Source organism: Lathamus discolor, chromosome 13 (genome assembly GCF_037157495.1).
Source record: "Lathamus discolor isolate bLatDis1 chromosome 13, bLatDis1.hap1, whole genome shotgun sequence".
NCBI classification, from domain to species: Eukaryota; Metazoa; Chordata; class Aves; order Psittaciformes; family Psittacidae; genus Lathamus; species Lathamus discolor.
In genome coordinates this window covers 9,633,074-9,642,726 of record NC_088896.1, presented here as the reverse complement: position 1 = coordinate 9,642,726, position 9,653 = coordinate 9,633,074, and the positions used below count along the sequence as shown (strand labels likewise).

The window sequence follows — 9,653 nt, the reverse complement described above, 5'->3', positions numbered from 1 at the left end:
TGCTATAGGCATTGCAGGCAGACCTGGCTGGTGGGAAAGCGAGAGCTGGAGCGGTTTTGTATTAGGAAATAAAGGCAAGAATAAACACAAAAAAAACCCAACTACTCAGAATACCTCAGGTTAGGAAAAAAATTATAATGAAAATAAGAAAACTGGTAAAAATAATTCAGATAGTAATAATAATAGTCGTAATGGTGATAATAAAAATATAGTACTCAAATTAAGGATGAAAATGAAGCTATTTGCTTATTTTCCTGCTTCCTTTACAGTGCAGTGCTGGGCTCCGGAGGGACACCCAGCTCAGCGCTCCTTGCAGAGGCTGTCCCAGGCTGAAGGCGCGGGTGTGCAGCGAGCGGGCTGCCGGGCTATTAAACAATTCAGGATCAGCCTGAACGCAGGCCCGGCACTCGCATAAACACAGATGTTTTCGTAACCCCGCTCACAAGTTAATGGTCCCGTTAATGCCTATTTCTGGGCATGCTGCAAGTCCAGAGATTACGGCCTTCGAGCGGCGGCTGAAAGCGACTGGGAGCGAGCGCCCGCCCCGCCGGCTCGAGGGAATCCAAAGCAATCCCGGTGGGACGGGGCAGAAAGCCGAGCTCCGCCGGCGCTGCTCTCCCCATGTGCATTAATAGCCTCCGCCCTGCGCAGCTGACACAGCCCCGCAGCTGCCGGTGGCCGTCCCCCTCTCCCTGCTGACACTTCCCAACGCTCGGATGAGCCGGGATTTGGGGAGACCTCGTGAATCACCCACTGGGAGCACCGGTCTGGAGCGGGATGGATGAGAGCAAACCCCTGAAGGTCCGGCTGACGTTCTTCGTGATCCTGGTGGGCATCTCGCTGCTGTTTGCAGCCGTAGTGACGGACCACTGGGCCGTGCTGAGCCCCAAAGTGGAGAACTTCAACACCACCTGCGAAGCGGCTCATTTTGGGCTATGGAGGCTCTGTACAAAGAGGATTTTTATGCACAATCAAGACCCCAAAGAGAAGGCCTGCGGGCCAATCAGCCTGCCAGGAGGTACGTGACCAATGCACCAACGCATGGGAGAAAGCACGTCAGGTCACGCCAGGCTTTGCTTAGGAGGTTGCAGGACACAGCAGAAGGAAAAGGGGGTCCATGTCCCACAGCACTTAGTTTGGCATGGGGCTGTTTCCATGTTGGTCTGCAATCACACCTTGTTGTCGCCACTCTTGCTGTAAGTGTGCGTTGTGTTGCCTTGCACGTCTGTTTGTGACCATATTTGAGCCTTCTGTGAACGACGACCGCGGCAGGGACAAGGGGAGGAGGATCGGACATGGTGGAAATCACAGAGGGAAATTGTCCCATGGGATGGAGGAAATTCTGCTGAACACGAGCCAATGGTCCCACAGCACCCAGGGACGCTGATGGCAGTGGGCAAGAAACAGGATTTATGGGTCCATCATGCATACATGGACCTGGAAATCCTAAAGATCCAACTTCCCAGAGGAACAGCCAGTTCCTAGCAGGCATTAGGGTGCCTTTAAGCTCTTTTAATAACAACCATTGCTCAGGGCAGGGAGGAAGCGGGACCTGCAGGATGCTTTGCCAGCATCCAAAAGAAACAAAGAGTCATAAACCGGCTTCGAAGCACTTTCTCAGCAGAGAAACTCCTCACCTCAGTGCTGGCAGGCTGGTCCCACACATCACCACCACCACGGGTCCCTCCAGTGCTACCGACAGGGAGGGCAGCGGGGGACCGGGCAGGGCTGCTTTCCGGGAAGACCATTCCATTCCCATGGTAAAATGAGCTCATTATGGTTTTGCTGATCGCAAAGTCAGCAACATTCGCGCCGCTTGCACTAATACACTGCCTCCGTGGCTGAGCTCCGCTGCTTTTTCAGAAGGCTGATCAGGTACTGGATGCTTTCCAGAACAGAAATAACAGGATTGCCTTCATGTCGGACTCACTGCTTGAAATGAAATATAGATGTTAAGGCATAGCTGAGAATTGCCTGTGGAAAACCTGACTGCCTGGGCTTGCTGTATGCTCCCTGCATCACTGCAGTTCTATATCTCCTTGGCCAAATTGCATGTTCTGAAGAGAGGAGCTCAGCCTCAGTGTGCAGATCTGCCTCTAACCAAACTTGGGAGTGTGTCATCCATATGCTTAATGTCTCACACAAAGGTACTTACGCGCCTAGAAACCCATTTGTCACTGTACGCCTTCCCCTCGCGTGCGGAGGAAAGCTCCCACAAATGGGGAAAAACAATAGGAATGGGTGGATAAACAGGGAAATTGCACAACCGTGGGTAAATATAAACCTCGTAAATAGCCAGCTGTCTGCAAAAACCAGATTCACAGGGCAGGGCAGCACGAAAGCAGCCACTATCTTTGACAGACATCAGCATGTGCTTGCACAGGCATTGAGTCATGGCCCAGGGCTGCTGTTCTGCTGGGCACAGCGAATAACCAGGGGGACAGTGAAGGGGCTGAGCCACCCATCCCGCAGCAGAGGTCGTTTCCCAGGTTTTAAAGATATCTCGGGATTTGGGTGATATCCTGTAATCGACATCTGAGGTTTCAAAGGGTGAAATTTGCATTTATAATATATGTAGATTATACATATAATATATAATATATATAATACATTTATATACATATTATATTTATATATACATTTTATATATAAATATATATTTGAAATATAATATCTAAAATGACTATAATATATAATAATATATTTTATATATATATCTATAAAATACATACATAAATCCCTGTTTTACTCAGACAGGGAACACAGCAAGGGGAGGGGAGGGAGTGCAGCCACAGTGGATCCAGGCTGCTAAACGATGTTGCGTCCCCACTGCTCGTGTTAGAATGATTTCACACTTCTGGGAAGAGATGTCGGCAGGGAAGCACCAGGGTTGTGAAACCTGCAGCAGCCGAGACGATGTGAATGAACGAACACGCAGTGACAGAGCAGATGTGGGCAGTGGTCTCCCTGCAAATCATGAGGCATAACCAGGCGTTCCTGCCAGGACTGCAAAAGAAACAGAAGAATTTATCACTGCGTTAATAACCATTCACCAGTCGCTCCCCGAGGAGGAAATGGATGGCACAATTAACGTTATTTACTAGGGTTTGAGCTCAGCACAGTGGAAATGGGGAGGGTGCCCTGGCTCGCAGACCACAAAGCAGGGCTGTGATTTAGGCAGGGCTTTAAAGTTTTACAGCGCGCTTCTGAGGATGCTGACAAACTGGAAAGGGGTCAGCATCCTGCTGCAGAGATGCTGTTAAAACAAGGCAAATTCAGATTAACACTGGGACATTTTTAACTGTGACCGGTGGGCATCAGGGCAGTTTACTACTGGTTGTAAACCAAGTTCACCATCACTGTCAGTAACTCTGGTGTGGCTGCTATCCTGCAAAGTGGGCTCTGGTGCATCTGATGCTCTACAGCCTGTGTGCGCTGCTGGCATGTTAAATAGGTCCTTGTAAACAAGGTAACCTCAGTTCAGGCAATTGCAGAGCAAAAGTGCTTGAGCAGATGGTTTCAGCAGGGCTGTCTCCATACAAGAGATTCACTCTGCAAGACTGGTATGAGTTTAACCTATGTGGAGATACCATCTCCACAACTCGGTGTGTATCAAAGGCCTTCCCCTGGCTTGTTGGCCAGGTCAGAGCCTGAGGTCTGGCCCTCTCCACCACTCAGCCCTGACCTTAACACCTCTTCCAGTCACAGCAGCAGGTCCTGTCTCCCAGACTAAACACAGGTAGAAACCTCACATTAAAATCCATGTTTTTAACATGGATTTACCCATCCAGCCTGCGACAAACCCATCTCAAGGTCAGGCACAAGGGTCTCCATCCCCTTCCCAACCTGTCACTGCACTGCTCATGGATGACAGCAGCCACCTGAAGCTCTGCATGGCTCCAACATCTCACGGCCTTTCTGCCCTTTCTTCCTCCATGAGGTCTCCTTCTTGCAGACCCCCAAGGTTCAACCACAGTTCGGATTGACTGTTATCAGCACACTGAGGTGACCTCCTGGTAGAGATAATGCAGTTAGGGGTGGAGAGAAGCAAAGACTGCCACACAGTTTGCATCCATTATAAAACCCATTTTAAATCCTATCCATTATGTAAACGTGGTGTGACACAAATGGGCTTTTCTCTCATTCGTGATGGCACCAGGGAGGCATTGAAGTCCCTCAGTTCTCTTGAATAGCAGGGAGCCTTCTTGAAACAGGTATTCCCAGCTCAGCAGAGCACTGAAGCCTCTTTAAACAATGCATCATTTCACCCAAAACAATCTAATTGTATTTTCCTGCAATATATGTAATTTACATAAAACCACCTCCCCTAGAGCTAACCCCCTTCTGTGATAACCCTATTTATTGTGCCTTGGCAGAGCTTTGCTATAAGTCACAAGACAGAGGCAGCTCATTTTCCTGCATCTCTAGAAGAAGGGTTTGTGTGTCATAGAATCATAGAACAGTTAGGGTTGGAAAGGACCTTAAGATCATCCAGTTCCATCCCCCCTGCCATGGGCAGGGACACCATGGGCAGAGTGCCCCCCTCTGATGAGCTTTCACAGACTGAAGAGGGGACTGATTTGGTTCACCTGCAATAGACACAAAGCTGTGCTGTGCCCTCAGCCACACTGCATCTGGATGGCTTCACCTTGGGCTTCATACAGTCAGCACACATGAGGCCTCCTTTGAGTTCAGGCTTTTCTAGAGAATTAATCAAAAGACAAACCAAATCATACCAAAGTATCCCCATTCCATCCCATTCCTTCTTCTTTAGCACAGCAGCTAAAGGATCCCGAAATTGGGATCACCAGACATGATGCTCAGCCTCAGCCACCACTTGGTCTCTGGCAGAGGCACGCAACCTTCCTCTAGGGCTCAGAATCTGCAGTTTCAATGATAGAGGTCTGAGTTCAACTGTGTTTCCTCCAGTTGTTTGCAATGATAATAAAGAACAGGTCAGAAGATGCCAGAGCTAAACATTAACCTAGTCTCCAGCAAGAAGCTCCGCGTTAAATAAAGTCAGCTTATACAAGTAAGTAGATAAGAGCATCTCAAAGTAATCTTCCACTTAAGGGCCCCAAAATGCTGCTTTGCAATTGCCTGTCTCCTGGGAGAGAGAAAATAAATCCTCTTTGAATCAGTAACTCCAACATCTGCCATTTACATGACAGAAAAATAGCACAGAACCCAACAGGTAACATACAGTGCGCTGGTGTCTTCTTGCCACTAGAAATTAAAGCTGTAAATAACCACCAAAATGCACCATGTGCCCACAGGCAAACTGTAGCACACCCTGCATGGTCCTGCACCCAGGAACTGGCTCAGATTTACCCCACAATCTGCACTGGAGCAGCCTGACCTAGTCTGGATGCTGGAGAGGACCACAAAGCATCTCCTGGAAACTGGTGCTGACTCTGTCATTCAATGGACAAAGATGCTGATGTTAACTATGCGTGCCCTTGCTGCAGGCAGTGCCCGTATTTTGTGCAGTCTTGGCATGGTTTAGCAGGCTAAGGAAGCCCAACCTGGGGTGCAGAAGGGATGCTGGGGCCAGCGCTGTGTCCTCTCCATCCCCGCTCAGCAGAATAGAGCAATCAGAGCTGGCACCGCTCAGCGCGATTGCACCTCCCAGCCAACCTCCTGGCGAGCAACTGCTCCCCAGCTCCACATCCCTTCAGTTAAATGGGTTATAAATAGCGAGGGCACCTCCACCATCTAACCCTGCTGCTGGCAGAGCTTCCAGGCAGCAGGTCCTCACCAGACCCTCCTCCATCCTATCGAGATGCTGAGGCTGAAGCTGGAGCTGGTGGCCTGGCTCGGTGTGCCACCCGTCTGCTCCTGAACACAACAGATCCAACGCCAGTTTCTTGGTATCGCTAAGGGTAGGGAACCTAAAAAACACTGCGTGCTTGATACAGCAGTAAAAAGCAAATCCAGTTTTACTACATTTAATCCAAGCTTTACACAAAATTACATTTCCTTTTCTCTTCCAGAACACAACTGCTCCTACTTCAAGCACTTCACTCCGGGACAGAGCTCAGAGATATTTGAAGTAACCACTCAGAAAGGTAAGAATGAGCCTGAAAAATATTCCCCTAACGTTGTATGAGCTGTGGTGTCCATAAGGTCTAAGGTAAAGGGGTCCCCAAAATGAGGGCTCAGGCCTGGTCCCACTGAAAGCAGCAGAGGAATTCCTATCAGATTCCATCAGCTGGGAAAAATGTGGAGAATGCTCTGAACAAGTTCAAATGCCAGCTTCATGGGAAGAGCTTTTATGTACATTTACACTCGTGTGATTTTACTGAAAGCTGTCCCACAAACATATAACACTGTCAATACACATGAAAACTGCAGAAAGCCTTTTCAGCATCAAAACGACGTTAGAACACAGCCATTATCCACAGTCCCTGAGCCTTCGCCATCGAAGGAAGAAAATGTTAATGAAATCTAAATGAATAAATCATACCCCAGACAGCATCCTGACCCTGAAAAGAAGTACAGAGACTCTGTGAAGACCCTCAGGAATTTTATGCATCGGATTGATTTTATATGGAAGCCACGTGAAAAACAGAGCAATCAGTGGAAGGAAGGAACAGGAATCCTACAAAACCACAATTCAGTGTTTTCAGAGCGTGGGTTTGGAAAAGTTGGATAGATTTGACATTTCTAATAAGTCCTTGATAAAGCCAATATTTAGAGCACTTGCCGAACACGCTTCTCTCTCTTTCTCGTGCTCTCATTAAGGGCAAATTCCTCTCTAGTTCGCCACACAACGTGTTTGACAGTGGAGTACATGAGCAGATGATTGCATGACACTTATTAAACAATCTGCTCTTCTTGCAGTGAAATTATAATGGTGGAAAACCCTGCAGATGGGTTTCCTAAATAAGCACTTTCCTAAGACAGGAAGGAATGGGAATTTTAAGTGGATAGAAGAGCATATATGGGCACTAGCTGCTTTTGCTCTGTGTATTACCAGATCCAGCCATCTGGTCTGAAAACACACCCAATGCCTTCTTGGTCATGTCCGGAAAAGAATCAAGAACTCCTTTTCTTTGAAGCAAAAGGAAAAGCTTAAGCCCAGCAAAGGATTCCACATGGAAACAAACTGTTTTCAGGGACTTCCAGCACATAGGAAAGAGAAACATGAAGGAAATCACACTGAAACAGTGGTATAAAAAGCAGGGAGAACAAATAGTGATCTGCTGTTCCCCCCTGCAGAAACAGCTACGTTTTGATGGGAGCTAATTAGTAACAGGCAAAACCTTCATGATTTTGCCTGGGAGATCTGTATTTTAATGGCTTGAAAGACAAATATCACCAGGCCTGTGATGCTCACGCATGGCTGCGTGTGTTAGATATTAAATTCATCTGAAAACGAATGCAAGATGTAAATGAAGGCCTGAATTATTCAATTAGCAATTCTTCCCCTCCATTCAGGCACTGAAGTCAGCTGGGGGAAGTGTCCAGCACACATCTTAGCTGGCTTAGCAAAAACCAGGATGCTTTATGGAGGGTTTAATCCTATGCTCTGAAGAAGCTGGGTTCCACAGACCTGGAAATCATTGGCTTAAGGGACAAATACAGATAAATAGAAGAGGTGCCATGCAAACACTTCACCTCTGGCCTCCTGCCTGCTTTGCCAGCTCAGGTTTTGAGCCCCATGGAGGACACAGCTGTCCTTCTGCATCGTACAACATCAGCACCATGCGCGGGGGCCTTGTCAGGGCTCTGCTGTACAGGCACGGAGTAAAAATAGCATAAGGCTGCCTATTTACTCTGAGAGCGGAGTGTGGGGTGATGGAAGAAGTGAGAGCACAGAGTCCAGAAAGGCTTCAACAATAACAGCTCTGCAGCAGAGCTAAAACAGCTCCAGCCCAGAGCTTCTTCAGCCCAATTGTGGTGCCATTTGCTCTTTCAGTAAGCGTTCATAAAGTGATTTCTCCTCCTGCTCTGGTTTTGTACCCTTCATATTCAGCAGATGCATGGCCAATACTTGCTCCTGCTGTCATTTGAGGGAAAAACCTCAGTTCACCAGAGTCACCTTGCTGTGTGTATGTATTTCTCAAAGAGACCTCCTGCAGTCGCCACAGCTGATGGGAGCATGCTCAGAGTTTGCATCCCTTCGCATCGTTTGGTGTTTGTTTTGCTTTGGCAGAGTACAGCATCTCAGCTGCAGCCATTGCCATCTTCAGCGTTGGCTTTGCAATCATCGGCACAATCTGCGTCCTCTTATCCTTCAGGAAGAAGAGGGACTATCTGCTGAAGCCGGCATCCATGTTCTACACCTTCGCAGGTAGGAGGCTCGGTGCTCACACACTTGCACTCGGTTCATAGAACAGAGACATTTAGATCCTGGGAGGATGGAGACACTTCTAAAACACCCTGAAACTGGCATTTTCTTCCCAGCCACAGTCAGACTACAGGTCCCTGTGTGATGCCCCAGCTGAAGAGCTCTGAGAGCATCCTGCTCAACAAGCATTACCCAGCAGCGTGTCTGTTCCAGCTACCTTTAAAAGGGGTATTTCTAGCATATTCAGTGCCAGCCCCAGTCTAAATGAGGGATGTTCACTATTCCACCTCATTTATTAAGGCTCATGCCAAAGAAACAGCCTATTCAGGCCCAAAATACACAGCTGTCTCCCAAAACCATGAAGACTGCAGTTTCACATGAGATAGTAATAGCCTGACATGTCAGAATGAGTGAAAGACAGAGGTGCAAATTGTCCCCTCAGTAACAGTCTTATTCAACCTTTGGAAAAGCTTCCTAGGGAATGCAGTCACTCCTCCACCATTGATTTCACTATCCAATCCTGCCTTAAAGATCACACTCAACAAGTCACTGTCTGACTTGGATGGCCTGGGTGATAGCAGAGCTCTAAGCGGTTGACAGCATTGGTTCCTTCAAACACTGCAGTCAATGCCTCACCTGTGAATCTCACTGCAGCTCCTGTAGGCAAATAGATGAAGTGGTTAAGGATGCAGAACCAGCAGCTGGTCATTCACCCCAGTGCTCCTGTCTTCCTTCAGGTCTCTGCATCATCATCTCTGTTGAAGTCATGAGACAATCTGTGAAGAGGATGATCGACAGCGAGGAGACGCTCTGGATCGAGTACAGTTACTCCTGGTCCTTCGCCTGCGCCTGTGCCTCCTTCGTCCTGCTTTTCATCTGTGGCATTGCTCTCCTCCTGATCGCGCTGCCTCGGTTCCCCCAGAACCCCTGGGAGACCTGCATGGATGCGGAACCGGAGCACTGATGTGCCCTGCGCCCATAGGGAAATACAGAAAGTGTTGTGAAAAGATTTGTATTTTTTAACATATCTGGGGCTCGCTGTACCATGCGGGCTCCAGTAACCAGGTCATTTCTGAACCAAGGCATGGTCAATGTAATTATTGCTTTCTTTCCTTCCCCCCCCCCCCCTTTTTTAAAGAGAGCAGGAAAAGGATTCAGCACGTGGTGAGTGGTGGGTGAATGGCATTGCTCTGTGACCATTTGGGGATCCCTGTCCTAATGCAGGTGGGAGAAAATCTGTGTGTGAGACATAGAGAAGACAGCTTCCTTAGGGAGATGATGTTTGGTGTAGATCCATGAGGAATACTGGCCTTCTACACCTCACTGAGTCAGAAATAGACAGTGGGAAATTGTAGCTCCG

The 9,653-nt window shown here is 48.1% G+C and overlaps 1 protein-coding gene across 1 annotated transcript; it reads left to right on the top strand.

Annotated features, from left to right (window-relative positions):
- Nucleotides 1-777: 777 nt before the first annotated feature.
- CACNG1 (calcium voltage-gated channel auxiliary subunit gamma 1) lies at nucleotides 778-9,300 on the top strand. Its single transcript, XM_065693867.1, has 4 exons — nucleotides 778-1,018; nucleotides 5,994-6,068; nucleotides 8,159-8,296; nucleotides 9,031-9,300. The coding sequence occupies exons 1-4, from the start codon at nucleotides 778-780 to the stop codon at nucleotides 9,255-9,257; spliced, it is 681 nt and encodes a 226-aa protein (XP_065549939.1). The 3' UTR covers nucleotides 9,258-9,300.
- The last annotated feature ends 353 nt before the right edge of the window (nucleotides 9,301-9,653 follow it).

Coding starts and splice junctions, on each gene's coding strand:
- CACNG1 (XM_065693867.1), top strand. CDS start 778: ATGGATGAGAGCAAACCCCTGAAGGTCCGGCTGACGTTCTTCGTGATC. Junction 6,069..8,158: donor TGAAGTAACCACTCAGAAAG/GTAAGAATGAGC, acceptor TTGCTTTGGCAG/AGTACAGCATCTCAGCTGCA. Junction 8,297..9,030: donor CATGTTCTACACCTTCGCAG/GTAGGAGGCTCG, acceptor GTCTTCCTTCAG/GTCTCTGCATCATCATCTCT.